At 42.3% G+C, this 21,037-nt stretch overlaps 1 protein-coding gene across 1 annotated transcript in view; it reads right to left on the minus strand.

Annotated features, from left to right (window-relative positions):
• Positions 1 to 1,787: 1,787 nt before the first annotated feature.
• Positions 1,788 to 21,037, minus strand: part of LOC132830423 (BICD family-like cargo adapter 1) — a 38,747-nt gene continuing 19,497 nt past the window's right edge. The window contains exons 5-10 of the mRNA XM_060848102.1: positions 15,820 to 16,005; positions 15,510 to 15,668; positions 12,072 to 12,194; positions 9,235 to 9,365; positions 7,510 to 7,630; positions 1,788 to 2,738 (exon numbers count right to left, since the gene is read on the minus strand). Of these exons, the coding sequence (XP_060704085.1) occupies positions 2,562 to 2,738; positions 7,510 to 7,630; positions 9,235 to 9,365; positions 12,072 to 12,194; positions 15,510 to 15,668; positions 15,820 to 16,005 (897 nt within the window). The 3' untranslated portion in view covers positions 1,788 to 2,561. The remainder of the gene's footprint in view (positions 2,739 to 7,509; positions 7,631 to 9,234; positions 9,366 to 12,071; positions 12,195 to 15,509; positions 15,669 to 15,819; positions 16,006 to 21,037) is intronic.

The following is a 21,037-nucleotide window of genomic DNA, read 5'->3' on the forward strand; positions in this document are numbered from 1 at the left end:
AACAGACACATAGAAATACTACTAGCTGCAAGTACTCATCAAATTTACACATCATCCTTCCTTCATCATGGCTGGATCAAACTCTTGCAACTCCTTGTCTAAGGGTTCTGTGTGTTTCTTTGCCAAATAGACTGCAATGGTTCAAGAAGGCAACTCATGATCACCTTTTCTAGAACAACTGGTACTGGGTAATAATTACTGGGTAATAATTGCTGACCTTGCCAGCAATGCCACATCCCAGGAACAAATAAAAGGATTGATTGATCCCATTGTATAGAGCCAATATCTGGATTGAATGTTAGTAGATTTTGCAATGCTTTGTGTTAATGAAGTTTGTTGTGACTTGATGGCTAATCAAAGTCAGGCAGACAGAGCCAAATCTCACCCTGGGTGTATACGTCAACATCTTGTCATGGAAACCTGGCTCCACGCCAGAGTTTTACTTGTTTACTCCCTCGAGGTTGTTATTGTCTTAGAGTTTGAATAAAACAACTTATAAGCAGTGAACATGCCAAATTTATAAATGTGCATATATGCTATACGTGGGTTTTCAATCATACTGTGTAAGACTAAGAGTCACTGGTATGGTGTCTTTTTATGTGTAAGTGTTCAATTTTTTCTTCCTACACCAGAGCTTCACAAACTTTTTCCCCACTGTGAACTCATGTCAAGGTTTGAGTATTGTTGCAAGTGCGTTGTGAGAGTGGAGCAGAGGGGCTGTGATAGGAAGGGCCTGGCAGAGTGAAAACACAGCTGTTCTTTCTTGGTCACAGCTCAGGCCCCAAAGATTCAGCTTGCAAGCCCAGTTAGGATCCAGACCCCTATTATGAAAAGCTTGATTTAATACCAGGAATTATTACAGTGCAATGACTGTTTTTCCATTATAAAACATGCACAAAGAAGTTGAACAATTCATCAACTTCATCTACACATTCCACCCTAACCTCAAGTTCACCTGGACTATCTCAGATTCCTCCCTGGACTCTCTCCATTTCCAGTGACTGACTCAACACGGAAATCCACTACAAACCCACCAACTCCCACAGCTATCCAGATTACACCTCCTCCCACCCTACCTGCTGTAAAAATGCTATCCCTTATTCCCAATTCCTCTGCCTCTGCCGCATCTGCTCCCAGGAGGATCAGTTCCACCATAGAATATCCCAGATGGCCTCCTCCTTCAAAGACCGCAGTTTCCCCTCCCACGTAGTCGACGATGCCCTTCAGCACATCTCCTCCACTTCCCACACCTCTGCTCTTGAACCCCACCCCTCCAATTGCAACAAGGACAGAACCCTCCAGGTCCTCACCTTCAACCCTTAGTCTACCACTGCAAGGAGTGCAAAACCTGTGCCCACACCTCCCCCTTCACCTCTCTTCAAGGCTGCAAAAGGATCCTTCCACATCCGGCAGATTTACCTGTACTTCCACAAACGTCATTTACTTGCATCTGTTGCACCCAATGTAGTCTCCTCTCCATCGGGGAGACAGGACGCCAACTTAGATCATTTCAGAGAACATTTCAGACACCCGCACAGTCTAACCCCATGACTCAGTGGCTGAACACTTCAACTCCCCCTCCCACTCGACCAAGGATGTGTGTGTGTGTACATGTGTGCGTGTGTGTGTACGTGCACATGTGTACATACATATGGTCATTATTGTTAGTGGATATATATACACTTATCAGAAACAATTATATTTATGTTTTTTCCCGATAATTTAAGAACTCAACAATCACATACTCTTGTGAAGTAATAAATAATATTTATTCAACAATGACTGGATGGTGCCACAAAAACTTGGAGAACATGTGGAATAACTATAAGCTTTTTTTTTAATAGATTTTACACTTTAAATAAAAAGAAACAAAAAACTTTGTATACTGGAAATAAAAAAAATACAGAAAAGGCTAAAAATATAGAACAACACTGTCACCTGTAAAAAGCCAGTCAGATTAGTCTTTTGGGTACCAACTTTCCAGCATGACATTTAGGAATCTGATAAAGACCCAAAAATCTGAACCAACCTTTTCCATTTACAGATACTGATGGAAATCTGCATCGGCAGTTTGTATTCTATTACTTTACAAATTTATTCTTTTAAAGAAACCTTCATTAATCACCAGTTATGAAAAAAAGTATTGACCACCTTGAGCTCCATGCAGCCTGTCATGGAGCTGGTAGATTTTGTATTACAGTGTGGAAAATAAACAATTTTATATCTGTTCATGTCTTGACAACCACCTCCTCTTGATTTTTTTTGTTTGTCTCCAGAATCTTGCAATATTGACATCTTGTCCTTTGCCTTTCTATGTATTAGTTGATTTTTTAAAATCAACTTTGTTTTTCAAACTAATTCTGCATCCAGTAGTCTACATCCCTGGCTTCAGGCTTTTTCTTGATCAATACATGAAATTCAGTGGCATTTTCAAGAGAAGAGTTTTGGAGTTTGCCTTGTCCCTGGAGATTTGATACACTCTGTAGAATAATTTCCTGGCCTATCAGCCACTCGGTTTGATGAAGATTGTAGGGAGGAAAGGAGTCGGAGGCAACCACTGCTCACCTCTTAAACAATGAGAGAAAGCCTTTTCCTTCGGGAATTTGATTTCTATGGAGAAAGGAGTAGCGACGTTTGGAATCCCTGTACTGGCTGTCATTTTGGGAGGAAGCATTCAAGGCCTGTTCGGTCTTCTGCTGGGTTTTGAGTTGTTGACTTATCACAAATTGCATGTCATCCTTTCAATAATACAACAGAAATTGAAACAGTAAATTATTTTGCTGATTAACTGTTCGAACATAAGAATTAGGAGCAGGAGTAGGCCATCTGGTCCTTCGAGCCCACTCCGCCATTCAATAAGATCATGCCTGATCTCTTCATGGCCTCAGCTCCACTTACACACACTCTGACCATAATCCTTAGTTACTTCATTGCTCGTTATCAGAGCTTTAAAAATATTGACTGAACTAGAGGCAACTATTTCACTGGGCAGGGAATTCCATCGGTTTACAACCCTCTGGGTGAAGAAGTTCCTTCAATTCAGTCTAAAATCTACCCCCCCCCCCTCTAATTCTGAGGCTGTGCCCTCTTGTCCTAGCTTCACCTGCCAGTGGAAACATCCTCTCGACATCTATCTCATCTATTTCCTTCATCATTTTACATGTTTCTATAAGATCTCCCCTCATTTTTCCAAATTCCAATGAATATAACCCTAGTCTCCTCAGTGTCTCCTCATAAACCAACCCCCTCAACTCTAGAATCAACCGAGTGAACCTCCTCTGCACCCCCTCTAGTGCCAGTACATCCTTTCTCAAGTAAGGAGACCAAAACTGCACATAGTGCTCCGGGTGCGGCCTCACCAGCACCCTATACATCTGCAACATAACCTCTCCACTTTTAAACACAATCCCTTTAGCAATGAAGGACAAAATTCTATTTGCCGTCCTAATTACCTGTTGCACCTGCAGATCAACCTTCCGTGATTCATGCACAAAAATACCCAGGTCCCTCTGTATAGCAGCATGCTGCAACATTTTAACCATTCAAGTAATAGTCCTTTTTACTGTTACTCCCACTAAAATGGATGACATCATATTTATTAACATTGTATTCCATCTGCCAGACCTTTGCCCAAAGTATCCCTGTTCCTCAGCAAAGTTTCACAGTCCTCTACACACTCTGCTCTGCCACTCATCTTAGTGACATCTGCAAACTTTGACACACTACAACTGGTCCCCAACTCCAAATATTTATATAAATTGTGAATAATTGTGGTCCCAACACTGATCCCTGAGACATACCACTGGCACTCACTTATCTCCACTCATTGCTTCCTGTTAGTCAACCGATCCTCTATCCATGCTAATACTTTACCCGTAGCATCATGCATCTTTATCTTATGCAGCATCCTTTCGTGCTCAGTTCAAAAGATCAGTGAAGCTATTATTAATCACCCCCATCTACCTACTTATTTCTCAATTCATCTGTCAATTGTTGCTTGATCAACTCATTCATTTAGTCACCAAATTATTTATTCAATCTATTAAAAATCGATCTTCCCATCAAGTTCCAATCCCATTTAACATTACACATTTCATTCTGCTGTTCATATATTTAATCGCAGTCCACTCAGCTCTTTAGTCATCTCCCCATTTAAGTAACACAATCAAAAATAGAGTCATCCATATACAACTACAGAAAACCTTCCTAACAATAATTAGAGCTACACTGACAGTCAACATATCTTTCCTTTTGAGTAGTAGTTTTGGAACAGGAGTGACAAAACTACATCTGTACATTGAGGTGGAGGTTGTAGCCTGATGATTTATGGAAGCTATGTAGTACAATTGGTACTGGTTACATCAAAATAGTGCCAGTTATATAACCAGTCACGTCGTTTATGTAACATGTGACTAGAACCAGATATTCTGTTTCTCCACTATCTGAATAGCTATAATTAATGGTAAACCACAAATTCTTGGTGCATTCTCTGCTAACACAATATATATTACAGATAATTGGCTGTTTATTAATTATTTAGTCATACTTTCCTTTTTTTACTGTTCTTAATGCCGAGTAATCGAGACAAAGTCAAGTGATGTTCTTTCTTCAAGGTCTGGATTGTTAGTTTGAAACTAAACCTTGGAGACTGAAATTATGGTGCAGTTACAAAAGAAAATAAAGATACCTGCATTTTACTGGCACTTAGTAGGGATTTGTCCTTGGTTGAACTTTCACTGTTGAAACCTGCTTTCCCTCTCATCTCATTTTGTTTCATTGTCACTGTCCTAAAAAGGTGCTGCCTTTGTTCTCGGTGACTGTCTTGCACGGAGTTACTTTGCTCAGTTTACATGCCTTTCATAACTCTGCCTGCAGTCCTCTCCCAACATCATACGTGTCTAAGTTTTGTTATTCCCCCTCCCATTTTCCTTGTTGCTGGCCTTAATTTACCCATCCTCTCCAACTCAGTGCACTGAAATACAGTCTCACTCTCTTATTTTCAACTCAACTCATCAGTTGCCAAAATATATCTGTTGTTATTCATACAATGTACTGCTCTATATGATTTGTATAATGTCCCCATGACATATTAAATATTTAAGATGGAATCATAACACGTTACAGCAAGAAACAGGCTATTCTTAGATTAGATTACTTACAGTGTGGAAACAGGCCCTTCGGCCCAACAAGTCCACACTGACCCGCCGAAGCGCAACCCACCCACACCCCTACATATACCCCTTACCTAACACTACGGGCAATTTAGCATGGCCAATTCACCTGACCCGCACATCTTTGGACTGTGGGAGGAAACCGGAGCACCCGGAGGAAACCCACGCAGACACGGGGAGAACGTGCAAACTCCACACAGTCAGTCGCCTGAGGCGGGAATTGAACCCAGGTCCCTGGCGCTGTGAGGCAGCAATGCTAACCACTGTGCCACCGTGCTGTCTAACAGTCTGAGTTGACATTTCTCTCCATGAGACATTGACGTCAATCGGTTGTGGGAATGTTCGCTGAGCTGGGAAGTTGATTTGTTGACGTTTCATCCCCTGTCAAGGTGACATCTTCAGTGGTTTGCAGCCTCCTGTGAAGTGCTGCTGTACTGTGTCTTCTGGAAAGTATTTGGTTCCATTCCTGCTGGTTCCAGTTGTTCATTGTAGTGGCCAGTATATTGGGTCGAGGTCAATGCGCTTGCTGATGGAGTCTGTGGCTGAGTGCCATGCTTTTAGAAATTCTCTGGCTGCTCTCTGTTTAGCTTGTCCTATGATCGTTATGTTGTCCCAGTCGTACTAGTGGTCCCTGTCATCTGTGTGTGGGGCTATTAAGGACAGCTGGTTGTGGCGTTTAGTGGCTCGATGGTGTTCATGGATGCAGATTGCTAGTTGTCTGCCTGTTTGCCCTACCACAGCTTTGATAAAGGGTCAGTTAGACTCGAAACATCAGCTCTTTTGTCTTCTTCCAGATGCTGCCAGACCTGCTGAGATTGTCCAGCATTTTCTCTTTTGGATTCAGATTCCATCCTGGGTATTGGGACGTTTGTTCTGGCGAGTTGCTGTGTGAGCGTGGATGCAGGTTTATGGGCTGTCGTGATTCAGAGTGGTTGGAGAAGTCTGGCTGTCACTTGAAACATTTTTATGGAAGGTAGCACAGCTAATGAGTTAGGTCATCGCATGCCCTCATTGTGATATTTGTCTGTTAGGCATCTGTGGATGAAGTTGTGGGGATATTCGTTCTTGGCAAATACACTAAAGGTTTTCTTCTTCTTTCCTTCATAGGTCAGGGGTGCTGCAGTGTGTTGTAGCCCTTTTCAACTGAGTCCCAATGTCAACTTCTCTGGTGTATTTTTATGTGGTTGATGTTGTAATTCAGGACCTGGTTGGCTTTCCTGAACACTTTTGTGGTGCACTCACCGTTCTGTGTTCTTTGTTACATCACATCCAGGAATAGGAGTTGCTGAGTACCATGCTTCTAGAAACACTCTGGCTGTCCTATGTTTAGCTTGTCACATGATTATTGCGTTGTCCCAGCCAAACCCGTGGTCCTTGAAATCTGTGTGTATGGCTACAAGGGATAGCTGGTCATGGCATTTAGGGGCTCATTGGCGTTCGTGGATGCGGAATGCTTGTTATCAGTCCGTTTGCCCTATATTGTGTTTTGTGCAGTCTTTGCATGGAATCCTGTAAATTACATTAATCTTGCACATGATGGGTATAGGGTTTTTGTCCTGGTGAGTTGTCTGCACAAACACATTTAGAACAAACAGGTAGACAACTATCAATCCACATCCATGAACACTAACTAGCCACTAAAAGCCACAACCAGCTGTCCCTAGTAGCCATACACAGATTTCAAGGACCACAGATTCGACTGGGACAACACAATCATCACAGCACAAGCTGACTATAGGGCAGCCAGAGATAATCTAGAAGCATGGCACTCAGCCACAGACTCCATCAACAAGACCCAATATACCGGCCACTACAACAAACATCTGGAACGAGGAACTGGAAGCAGCAGGAACAGAACCAAATAAATTCCAGAAGAGACAGTACAACAGAGCTTCACAAGAGGCTCCAAAGTGCTGAAGATATCACCTAGACAGGGGTCGAAACATCTGCAAATCAACTTCCCAGCTCAGCAAACATTCCCAAAACCACAACAAACAGCACCCAAGATACAAATCTTTACACAAACCTTGAACTTAGATTGCTCTCCTGCTGATTTGTCACAACTTTTAATGTTTTTTCTTTTCAAGCAATTATTTTTAAAAGCATTCATAAACAGTCTTACAAAGTTTGTGACATAGAATGCCACATCAAAACTGTCCTCTGTGTGGGGGGGGGAACAAAAAAGTTTTCTAAATGCCCCTTTGAATTCCCTAATTATCTGACCTTGATTCTACTCCACTAACTCCTGGAAATTAACAATCAGTAGTTGCTTCATCACAATCCTACATGTCCTTGAAGATTTCAATTAAGTCATCCATTCCATTAGCTGCAGACGTACCTGCCAAGCTTCTAATTCCTGTGACAAACCCACTTTCTGTTGAATGGTCTCCAGAAGCTGGGAGTTCAATGATTTCATATCCATTTGACAGTTCAGGAGCTCTGCTTCCACTGCATTTTTTCTGTAAAAGCGTTAGCTATTATTTACCACTTTTTCCAGATTAATTGTTACATGTGCATTCATTCTGGTGTTCAATTAAACAGGCATTTCCATCTTTTCCCTTCCTATGTCAGGTGTGGTCAGAGATCACATAACACCAGGTTATTGTACAACAGGTTGCACTCCAACTTGGTGTCGCGAGATTTTTTTTTATCTTGCCCAACCCAGTCCTACACTGACAACTCCATGTCACGTCAGATGTGGCTCAGTTGGTAGCAGTCTTAACTGACAGCAATAAGGTTTACATATTCAAGTCCCATTGGACTTGAGCAGTTAGGATAAGGTTGACATTTGAATGCATTACTGGATCAGTGCTGCTTTTATTTTAAGCGAAAGATGTTAAACCAAGGTTTCAAACACAGGTGAGTTAGTCCTGATTTCATTCGCTGATATTTATCACTCCATCAAAATGACGAAAACAGATTGAACCATTATCATGGTGCTGTTTCTCATTCCTTGCTGTGTGTAAACTATCTGTTGTGTTTCCTCTGATGTAACAATGAATACACTTCACATTTAGGTAATTAGTGTCAAGTGATCGTGAGAAGGGATATATAGATACAGTACAAGCCTTTCTTTTCATATAGGACTTGGTGCCACACCCAAACTCATTGGGTCAATATCAGCTTAATGACTTAAAAATAGCACTAACAGACAAGGAAAGCCAAATAAAATGTTAGTGCCAGAGCAGGGAAGGGCAAAGGCTGAATTAATCTCAGTTAACAACAGTAACATTTTAGGTTTGTATAGTGCTGGCTGAGCTCACTGAGCTGGAAGATTCAAGCAAATCTACATCCAGAACCGCAACCTGAGCTACATATCTTCTCAAAACTCACTGATTTATATAGTCCCTTGCAAATAGTAAAATATTCAGAGTTATTTTACTTGAGCATTACTAAATACAATTTGACACCAAGCCATATGACGTCAGGTCTCCAAAAGCTTAACTGAAGAAGTTGTAAGTGGTATCCTAGAGGAAGAAAGAGGGGAAGCAAAGTGGAAAGATTTAAAGAGGGGTTGCCAGACCATGGCCTCTTGGTAACTAAAGACATGGGGATAAACAGTAACGTGAACAAATCAGGATTTCACAGCAGGCACAGATAATTCGGACAGTGCTGGACTAGAGAATTTTACAGAGATAAGAAAGTATTTAAAAAAATACAAGAATTTTAAAATTGAGGCATTGCTCGAATATCAGCCAGTAAGTAAGCATAGAAGTGATAAGTGAATGGGAGTTGATGCACTTTAGGACACAAGCAGTCAAGTTTTCAATGATCTCAAGTTAACAGAGGGTGGAAGACCAGCCAGGAGCGTTTGGAATAGTCAAGTCCAGGAGGTTTAAAAAAAAGCATGGAAGAAGCTTTCAGCAACTAATGAGCTGAGGTGAGAAGTATTGTGCATTGGGAAGTAAGCAGTGTTAGTGGTGACACAGACGTGTGGTCAAAAGCACATCGGTGTCAAATACAACACACGTTTAAGAACCATTCCCACTAATGCCAAAGGTCATATAGCAGCTCGAGACTAAACTAGTGGGGATAAGCAAATCAAAACAGGCCAATCACTTACTTCGTTATCGCGATGTCTCTTTCACGGATTGCTTGCAGGAAATGCCGATGACCAGAGTCATTCTCCAGGCTGCTCCGCAAACTATCGTTTTCCTTCTGGAGATTCACCAGATCTGTGTTTAGCACCTCTAGCTAGAGGATTCAATCATACACACTGCTGAGTGAAAGCACAACCTGGAGTCTATCTGCATCAAGTCTCACCACATCCACCCCAAACCAAATCAAATAAGCTATGACCTGAAGTGTACACTGTGCCATCGGTTAATGCAATGTCAACGCCACTCAGCTCAGCAGAAATAGAGATTGCTATTGAATACCAAAAAAGGAACAAGCAGTTAGCTGGATGGATACGTTAAATGGCTTTGTGGATAGGTAGTTCGCCTAATACGTGTTCTAATGAAATCTCACTTAATAGAACAGCACTTAATAGAAGTAATAGAGCCTATGGGAAAAGTGCGGTTGGGCAGACCAGCAAAAAAAAAAATCACTCATGGTCACCCAAAAACCACCCAAGAGTCTAACACAAAGTATAACACTTGCCTGAAAGAAAGTTGAAATCATATTTATTCGTGAAACAAAAGTAAAAATAGGAGGATGTTAGGAGATTACAGGGTGACCTGGATAGGCTGTGTGAGTGGACAGATGCAGTTTAGTGTGGATAAATGTGTGGTTATCCACATTGGTGGCAAGAACAGGAAGGCAGATTACTACCTAAATGGAGTGCTTATGCCCGAAACATCGAATCTCCTGTTCCTTGGATGCTGCCTGACCTGCTGCGCTTTTCCAGCAACACATTTTCAGCTCCTATCTAAATGGAGTCAAGTTAGGTAAAGGGACAGTACAACGAGATCTAGGTGTCCTTGTACACCAGTCAATGAAAGCAAGCATGCAGGTACAGCAGGCAGTGAAGAAAGCTAATAGCATGCTGGCCTTCACAACAAGAGGAATTGAGTATAGAAACAAAGAGGTTCTTCTGCAGCTGTACAGGGCCCTGGTGAGACCGCACCTGGAATATTGTGTGCAGTTTTGGTCTCCAAATTTGAGCAAAGACATTCTGGCTATTGAGGGAGTGCAGCGTAGGTTCACGAGGTCAATTCCCAGAATGGCGGGACTACCTTATGTTGAAAGATTGGAGCGACTGGGCTTATATATCCTTGAGTTTAGAAAGCTGAGAGGGGATCTGATTGAGACGTACAAGATTATTAAAGGATTGGTCCCTCTGGAGGCAGGAAACATGTTTCTGCTGATGGGGGAGTCCCGAACCAGAGGACACAGTTTAAAATTAAGGGGTAGGCCATTTAGAACAGAGTTGAGGAGAAACTTCTTCACCCAGAGAGTGGTGGATGTGTGGAATGTTCTGCCCCAGAAGGCTGTGGAGGCCAAGTCTCTGGATACTTTCAAGAAAGGGTTGGATAGAGCTCTTAAGGATAGTGGAATCAAGGGTTATGGGGATAAGGCAGGAACAGGATACTGATTGAGGATGATCAGCCATGGATCAAAGGGCAGAATGGCCTACTCCTGCACCTATTGTCTATAAATTTAACACAGTGCATTTAACAATGTAAGAAAGCTGCTGTCTGTACAGCACCACTTAGTGAAAGCTGCTGTATTGGCAGCTGACATCGCACATGCACAGAATGGCACAAAGTCCACTGCGGGAACCACGCATGCACAGGACAGGGTAGAGATTTCCATGCAGCTATTGGCACATGCACTGAATGAAGTGTGCGAACCGATCCCAACTGGAATCAGCCTATTGTGAACGGAGGTAAGCGTTCTCAAAAATATCCTTCCCGAATGCTCCAGCGAAGTTATAGCCAAACCATGCTACCAAAACACGCGCTATCCCAGAACTCCCCTGTACTCTCAATCCAGCCCATGTTCAAGGCACAAAACTAACACAATAACAAAGTTAGCAATCGAACGTGGATAGATTGGTGTGGACGATGATAACTAGTGATTACGATACAAAAGTCCTTTTGTTTACCCACTCTCTGGATGTGGGCCTCTGGCTGGACCAGCATTTATTGCCCATCCCAAGTTGCCCAGAGGGCAATTAGCAATCAATCAATCAATCACATTGCTGTGGATCTGATCACATGTAGGCCAAACCAGTCAAACTGACAGATTCCCTTCCCTAAAAGACATTAATGAAGTAGGGGTTTTCCCAACAATCAACAATGGTTTTATGGTCAGCATTAGACACCTAATTCCAGATTCGTTATTGAATTCAAATTTCACCATCTACCATGGCGGGATTTGAACCCAGGTGCCCAGAACATTATTGGGGTTACTGGATTAATATCCTTCTGATGTTAAACCATACTAATGAGCAATGTGATTGGAGGATTCATCTTTGTGTAATTTAGTAAAAAATTTGGGGTTTCGGGTAAAAAAAATCAATTCTTTTACCGCAGAGTTCCAATTTCTTCAGAGGCAACCAGAGATATCCCAAGCAGTATTAGTGGAGTTCAGGTTTTCAACAGAGTAGTAAAATGAAATCAGAAAGCCTGGACGAGTTTGCTCTTCCCTTTCCCATCTAGAAGTAGCTATAAATTCTGTTAGCGTGTTAACCCCCACAATCACCTGAAGGAGTGGTGCTCTGAAAGCTAGTCCTTCCAAATAAACCTGTAGGACTATAACCTGGTGTTGTGTGATTTTCAACTTCATCCACCCCAGTCCGATACCGGCTCCTCCAAGTCATGGCTTTCCCTTCTACACTGTCCAGGCATTGACCCTTGAACTTTGCCAATTTTCAAACTACGTGAGCTGGTTCAGTTATACATTGAACAAGCAGCGAGCGTGTCTGTGATGCATGATGACCTCATGAAGCATTACCTGTCTCTGAAGCTCCTCAATCATCTGTTGCTTCTCTTCATTCATTGCCTGTTCCTGCCGGTTTAGCTGTCGTTCCCTCCTTAGTTCCTCCTCCAATTCTTTCTGACTGCTTTCTGTGAGAACCTTATGCAAAAGATTGAAAATGGTGAAAGATGCTTCTATTAGAAATAGCCCAAGGGCATCTGAGAATATTAGCCAACATGTACCCTGACATTAATTTTATATTCTTCAAGTAAAAAGTGAGGTCTGCAGATGCTGGAGATCAGAGCTGAAATGCGTTGCTGGTTAAAGCGCAGCAGGTCAGGCAGCATCCAAGGAACAGGAAATTCGACGTTTCGGGCCAGAGCCCTTCATCTACATTGCTACATTTAGAACATAGAAAAATACAGCGCAGTACAGACCCTTCGGCCCTCGATGTTGCGCCGACCGAAGCCTACCTAACCTACACTAGCCCAATAACCTCCATATGCTTATCCAATGCCCGCTTGAATGACCATAAAGAGAGAGAGTCCACCACTGCTACTGGCAGGGCATTCCATGAACTCTCAACCCACTGAGTAAAGAAGCTACCCCTAACATCTGTCCTATACCAACCTCCCCTTAATTTAAAGCTGTGTCCCCTAGTAACAACTGACTCCATACGCGGAAAAAGGTTCTCCTTGTCAACCCTATCTAAACCCCTAATCATCTTGTACACCTCTATCAAATCTCCCCAAACCTTTTTTCTCCAATGAGAACAGCCCCAAGTGCCTCAGCCTTTGCTCATACGATCTTCCTACCATATCAGGCAACATCCTGGTAAACCTCCTCTGCACCCGTTCCAGTGCCTCCACATCCTTCCTATAGTATGGCGACCAAAACTGCACACAATACTCCAGATAAAACCGCACCAGAGTCTTATACAACTGCAACATGACCTCAGGACTCCGGAACTCAATTTCTCTACCAATAAAGCCCAGTATGCCATATGCCTTCTTCACAGCACTATTTACCTGGGTTGCAACTTTCAGAGATCTGTGTACATGGACACCAAGATCCCTCTGCTCATCCACACTACCAAGTAGCCTACCATTAGCCCGGTAATCCATCTTGTTACTCCTACCAAAGTGAATGACTTCACACTTAGCTACATTGAACTCCATTTGCCACCTTTCTGCCCAGCTCTGCAACTTATCTATATCCCGCTGTAACCTGCCACATCCTTCTTTGCTGTCCACAACTCCACCGACTTTCGTATTTATGCAAGCATTAGGTTTATAATCTCTGATATGAAAACTGTTGGATTGTCAACTACAATGGCAGCGGGTAAGCAAATCATCCGTACACTAACCAATCCTATTAGATTCATTTCAGCTACTCAACTGAATGACCAGCATTTTGCTTTCTAACTCGCCGTTCTCCACACACTTAATCTTGACCTCAAGGATGCTGCTGGATGTGTGTAATTTTTAATGGTTATTTGACCTCCTTTAGCAAGTTTAGCTGTTGTTGGTTGAGCATATTCGCTGCTATTTTTGTTGCCCACGTGTCCCTAAAGAGGAAGCATGCATGGTCCACCAACATCCTTCAGGCAGGGAAAGGGAGTTGGGCACTGTAGGCCTGCAGGGTGTTATTATCCCCTCCAACTCCAGATCAATTTAGTCACCTCCCTCTTCCCCTAACTTGTTTTATTTTTAAAACCAAGGTAAGAATTGCTTAACTTGTCAAACGGATGATTTGGTGATGGATGTCAATAAAAAGAAGCTTTCCTTGGATAGTGGGGGTAGAACGAGGAATAATCCTGTCTTGAAGAAAGCATAATGTGAGAGAAAGGGGGCAGAGGGCACTTTATGATAATGAAGAGAACTCTAAATCTAAATGTATCACACGTCCCCTATCTTTCTACTAGGACATCACTGAAACCAGTATTTAGCTCTTTCACTGATACAGGCCAGTTATCATTTCACTACCCTGATGTTTCAGAAAGGGGAAAGGTGAAATGAGTGAGCAACTTACAAATCTATCTGGTAGAGCTGTGGCGGAGACAATAGGACTTGCCATTTTTAAATGTAGACACCTCCCTCACAGGCACAACTGCAGGAGGAGGAGGACGACTGGGAGGTTTTTAATGAAATAGTTTCCATTGCAGGCATCTAGTGTCATCATGAAATCCTAGATCCTATCTGGAACAATAAGGTGTGGATGTAAAGCTTACTTTTCCAATTCTCAACAATATGCCTCAAGTCTTCAGAAGAGTGACTGTGGTGTCAGCTATGACTCAGCTGGTACTGAGTCAGAACGTTGCTGTTTCAAGCCCCAGGGCAACACTGAGTAGCTTCTGGTTGAAGGAACTATCATTTTGAATGTAATGCTCAGCTGGAAGCTTGCAGTGCACAGATTGGCTGCTGTATTTCATACATTACAATAGTGACTACATTTCAAAATTACTTCATTAGCTGTAAAGTACTTTGGGACATTGAGGTTTTTAAAAAATGCTCTATTAAAGAGCAAAGAATGATGCAGCACAGGAACAGACTCTTCAGCCTTCCAAGCCTTTGCCAACACATTTTGCCCTTCATACTAAAACTATCTTCACTTACAGGATCGTATCCCTCTATTCTTTTCTCATTCATGCATTGGTCCAGGTGCTTCTTGAATGTTGCTATTGTGTCTGCTTCCACCCCCTCCTCTGGCAGCGAGTTCCAGGCACTCACCACTCTGTGAAAAACTTGCCTCACACATCTCTTAAACTTCCACCCGCCCTGCACCTTGAACCTTTGTTCCCTAGTAATTGATCCTTCCACCCTAGGAAAAAGCTTCAAACTTTCCACTCCATCCATGCCGTTCACAATATTATAAACTTCTATCAGGTTCTAGTGAAAACAAACCCAGTCTATCCAACCTTTCTTCATAGCTAAAGTCTCTCATACCAGGCAACATCCTGGTAAACCTTTTCTGTACCCTTTACAAAGCATCCACATCCTTCTGATAGTGTGATAATCAGAACTGTATGCAATATTCCAAGTGTGGCCTAACTAAAGCTTTATAAAGCTGCAGCATAATTTGTCTATTGTTATACTCATTGCCCCTTCCAAATTAGGCAAGGTAGTTAAAAAGGCCTATGACATGCTTACCTACCTGCACTGCCATCTTTAGTGATCTATGCACCTCCACACCCAGATTCCTCTGCATAGCAATACTCCTAAGGGTTCTATCAAAAATGTTTTTGCTGTAGAGAGACTGTTAATAGTTTCTTCTTCAAAAATCAAGATTTCTAAAAATTCTCTTCCATTCAGTAAACAAAGAAATCTTTCATTCCCTCACTAGCGCTTCAATTTAAAGTCCCATCCCAAAGGAAATACCAGTGCTCACTTAGTGTGAAGCCTGCCCAACTTTTCCATTGTTCCATGCAGCTCTCCAGTGAAACTGACGGCTGTATGAGTGTTAGAGTCTCCTTACCTGTGGAGCTGGGCCTTGTGTTAGGCTGTGGACCTGCTCCTTGAGATGCGAAAGGGCTGCCTGCAGACTATGAAACTGACATCCAGTCAAACTGTCAGAGCACTTCACACCACTCAAGGTGAGTAATTGCTGATGGATATTCACAATATCATTCTTTACCTAGAGCAAGTCACAGAAAAATACACCAGACAATCATTTAGAAACAGCAAGTTCAGCCAATCCCCTCCTGAGAGAAAGGGTCCTGTAAACTACAAAATTTGAAATACTACAATCTGCGAATGCAAATAGCCAATGTAGTAGTTCCCTATACCTGATCTTTCTCAGCCTCCCAAGCCTGAGCCTCAGTCTCCAGATTGTGCTCAATTTCAGAGAGAAGGGAATCGTTGTGGTTGGTGGATTCCTGCATCGTCAGCTGCTCATGCAGCTCCTGCACTTGGTTCTGCAGTTGGTGATTCAAGCCCTGGACTTGTCTGACATTCTCCTGTGCCAGGGTTAACTATTGGATGAAGAGAACAGCCACAATTAGAGAAAACTCACACTCTCAATAGTATCTCTTACTGTTGTGAACGTATCCACATAACCCATAAGATTAAAGAGAAGAGATTGGAACAAGAGGTGGTTATCTGGTTAGTTAAGGTTAAGATAACTCTTCGGCAAAGCAACCAAGATGTTCTTCTCTCCCTCATCGTCTTCCAAACAAACCACTTCCTCCCCAAGTTACTGACTCTCTCTGACATACATTGTATAGATGACATCTTAGCCAAATGGCCATTCCTTATATTGAAGGCTATTAAGTATCACCATCCATTTCACAAAGAAATAGAATATAGGAACACAATTAGGCTTTTGGCCCTTTGAGCCTGTTCTGACATTCACTATGGTAATGGCTGATCATCCAACATTCTGGCCCCGCTTTCCCCCATTCTCCTTTGATCTCTTTAGTCCCAACATCTTTACCTGCATCTTTTTTGAAAACCTTATGTTTTTACTCAACAGTCTCCTGTGGCCGTTATTTTCAGAGTCTCCAGCCCCTGAATAAATTCCTCATCATCTCTGTCCTAAAAGGCTTAGTCATTATCCTTAGACTATGACCCCTTGCTCTGAAATCCTGGGTCATTGAGATCATCTTTCTGCATTTGCCCTGTTTAATCCTGTTTGAATTTTATAGATTTCTATGAGATCCTCGCACCTCCACAATCTTTTAAACTCGAGTGAATACAGTCCTAACTGACTCATTATCTCCCTACATGTCAGTCCTTCCATCTCAGGACTCAGTCTGGCAAAGCTTTGTGGCACTCCCTTAATATCCAGACCACCCTCCCTCAGACAGGGAGACAAAATGCGTACCCAATATTCTAGACGTGGTCTTACCAATGCCCTATAGAGCTGCGGTAAGCCATCCTTTCTCCTGTACTCAAATCCTCTCAGTACAAAGTCCAACATTTGTGTTTTCCAATGTCGGCTGCACCTGTATGCTTACTTCCAGCCACTGGTGTATAATAAGGACACCCAGGTCACATAGCACCTCCCCTGCTCTCAACCTCTCTCTATTCAGATTTAAACATGTGCCTTGCTACCAAAATGGATGGCCCCACATTATAGTCTATCGGCCACGAATTTCCCCATTTACATAAGAATTAGGAACCAGAAGTAAGGCCATCTCGAGCCCACTCCACCATTCAATAGGATCATGGCTGATCTCTTTGTGGCCTCAGCTCCACTTACCCGCCCTCTCACCATAACCCTTAATTCCTTCATTGTTCAAAAAAAAAACAAAATCTATCATAGCTTTAAAAACATTGACTGAACTAGTGTCAACTACTTCACTGGGCAGGGAATTCCATGGATTTCCAACCCTCTAGGCAAAGAAGCTCCTTCTCAACTCAGTTCTAAACCTGCTCCCCTAATTCTGAGGCTATGCCCTCTTGTCCTAGTTTCACCTGCCAGAGGAAACATTCTCTCTACATCTATCTTACCTATTCCCTTCATAACGTTACGTCTTTCTATAAGATCTCCCCTCATTCTTCCAAATTCCAACGAATATAATCCCAGACCACTCAGTGTCAGCTCATAAGCCAACCCCCCCCCCCCCCTCCAATTCTGGAACCAACCTAGTGAACCTCCTCTGCACCCCCTCCAGTGCCAGTACATCCTTCCTCAAGTAAGGAGACCAAAACTGCACACAGTACTCCAGGTGCAACACTCTCTCTGTTTTTAAACTCCGTTTAGCAATGAAGGACAAAATTCCATTTGCCTTCTTAATTATCTGTTGGGAGAGTGCGAGGACTGCAGATGCTGGAGATCAGAGTTGAAAAATATGGTGCTGGAAAAGCACAGCCGGTCAGGTAGCATCCAAGGAGCAGGAGAGTTGTTTATGCTCAAACGTCCATTCATCAGGAATGAGGGGGGATTACTCATTGCACTTGCAGACCAACCTTCGTGATTCATGCACAAGGACACCCAGGTCCCTCTGCATAGCAGCATGCTGCAACTTTTTAACCATTCAAGCAATAGTCCTTTTTACTATTATTCCTACCAAAATGGATGACTTTGCATTTATTAACATTGTATTCCACTTGCCAGACCTTTGCCCACTCACTTAAATTATCTCCATTCTTCTGCAAAGTTTCACAGTCCTCTGTACACTTTGTTCTGCCACTCATCTTAGTCTCATCTGCAAACTTTGACATACTACACATGGTCTCCAACTTCAAATCATCTCTGTAAATTGTGAATAATTGCCATCCCACCAGTGCTCCCTGAGGCACACCACTAGTTAGTGATTGCCAATCACAATAGCACTCATTTATCCCCACTCTTTGCTTCCTGTTAGTCAATAATCCTTGATCCATGTTAATACTTTACCCGTAACGCCATGCATCTTCATCTTATGTAGCAGCCTCTTGTGCAGCACCATTTCAAAGGAAATCTTTTGGAAATCTAGGTATACCACATCTACTTGGTCCCTGTTGTCCACCATGTTCATAATGTCTTCAAAGCATTCCAAAAGATTAATTAAGCATGGCCTATCCTCATGAACTCATGCTGCATCTGCCCAATGGGACAATTTCTATTTAGATATTTTGCTATTTCTTCCTTGATAATAGACTTGAGCATCTTCCCCACTACAGAAGTTAAGCTAACCAGTCTGTAATTCCCCATCTTTTGTGTACCACCCTGTTTAAGCAGTGGCATCACATTTGCTGTTTCCTAATCTGGCGGGAGACATAAGTCTAAGGGTAGAAAAGTCTCCCACCATTTCTGTTACCACCCTGGGATGCATTCCATCAGGGCCAGGAGACTTTTCTAACCTTAGTTCCATTATCTTGCCCAACACGATATCTTCCATGATAATGGTTGTTTTTAGGTCCTTGCTTACCTTTGTCAATTACTGGCATGTTATTCCTGTCCTCCACTGTGAAGACCCACACAAAATTCCTATTCAATGCCTCGGCCCCTTCATCGTATCATATGAATAGATGTACATTCTCATCCTCTAAATGACACTACTTTAGCCACTTTTTTTTTTAAAACTCAACATGTCCAAGTCACACATAACTATAAATGAGATCATGCAAAGCCCAAACATTTACTCAACATCACATTTCAGTAGGCTAGACAATTACTAAGATCAGTCCAAATTAATTCTCTCTTTCTCAAGCCCAGGGGGACAAAAGTAAAGTATGGAGTTCAGTTGTCAGTACAAAGTGACACCAAACTTGGGGTTTGAGTATTACATTAGAATCTTTGCTCACAAATGAGCAAAGGTGAAGTTTATAAGTAACCTTATTGATCATGGACTCTACCCCCCACTTAATCTCTTAAAATGCTGCTCTGTACAGATATTCCCTGATACCCAAGTGACTAAGCATTTTTCAGGACAAGAACTGTTGGGCCTGTGGAGATTTTTAATATCAGTCATTTTAGCCCAATAATTTCCAGTCTAGTACTTCACTAGGAATTTACCCAGCTTTTATTTTGATTGCATTTATCAGCAGACACACACACAGACACAAATGTGCGCACACACTGACACACAAACAGAGGCTGACGTGGGCACGGGCGCACGCACACACTGACACACAGAGACAGAGGCTGACACACACAGACAGAGACAGAGGCTGACACAGTATTGCTGGCTACTACTAAATGAAAGAGAAACCATGAGAGCTGGAAATTTGACATAAACAACAGAAAATAACCATTCACCTGTCAATTAAGCAACAGCTTCATATCATCACAAATAGCTGAACTGTCTGTTTCCTCACCTTTGAGTTCTACATGGCTGACTTGTCCTGCTCACAGAAACACGATGAAAAGCTGCCTAGAATGTGAATGAAAGCACTTAGTACAACAAAACCATCCCAAGAGCGGAAACTCTTGAAAGTTCTATTTCCTCTCTTGAGAATTAGCTGGATCTTACTGACTTTCAGCACCAGTGGAAAGCTGCCTGTGTTTGTTTGTAAAGTTCTATATCTCTGCGTGTGTGTGTGTACGTACATGTGTGAGAGTACGTGTGTGTGTACATGTGTGAGAGTACGTGTGTGTGTGTGAGAGAGAGTACGTGTATGTTTGAGAGAGAGAAAATTGAGGTTTAAGTGCTGCCATGTGGCAGGTTTACACTTGCTTTTGTAAACTTGGCTACGATTGTGTGTACATTGTAAAACAAACACAGTTGATCTTAATTCATTCATTCTGAAAACTGTCTCCCAAAACATGTCTGTCATCACTGCAAACAGTTATTTCTTCATTTTTTTCATTCTTTTGCATTGTAAGACAAATCCTCAGCACAGTTTATCATAGTGTAAGATCCATCTGGGAGATTTCCTGCCACCACCCTCTTCCCCATAAGGCTCTTGTCTTAAACAAAATGTAACTTATACTCAAGGTCATAGTGTTGTACAACATGGAAACAATCCCTTCTGTCCAACTTGTCCAAGAACAATGAATCTGCACTCCAAGGTCTCTTTGTCCAGCAACACTCCCCAGGACCTTACCATTAAGTCCTACCCTGATTTGCCTTCCCAAAATGCATCACCTTACATTTATCTAGATTAAATTCCATCTGCCACTCCTCAGCCTATTGAGGCATCTGATCAAGGTTCCATTGTACTCAGAGATAACCTTTATTGGCCACTACGCCACCAACTTTGGTGTCATCTGCAAACTTAATAGCCAACCTCCTGTCTTCTGACACCTCACCTGTAGCTACTGATGACATATCTCAGTAATGGGCACTTCCTTAGCTACCCACAGAGTTCTGGGATACATATGATCAGGTCCTGAGGATTTATCCATCTATATGCTTTATCATCCAACTGTACAATTAAGGACACTTTTCAAGATATCACTATCTATTTCTCCAAGTTCTCTAGCTTTCATATCCTTCTCCACAGTAAATACTGACATGAAATACTCATTTGGTATCTCACCCACGTCATGCAGTTCCACACAGACAGCCTTGGTCGATCTTTCCCTGCTTACTCTTTTACATTTAATGTATTTGTAGAATCTCTTTGCCAAAGCTA

Source organism: Hemiscyllium ocellatum, chromosome 31 (assembly GCF_020745735.1).
Source record: "Hemiscyllium ocellatum isolate sHemOce1 chromosome 31, sHemOce1.pat.X.cur, whole genome shotgun sequence".
In the NCBI taxonomy this organism is placed as follows: Eukaryota; Metazoa; Chordata; class Chondrichthyes; order Orectolobiformes; family Hemiscylliidae; genus Hemiscyllium; species Hemiscyllium ocellatum.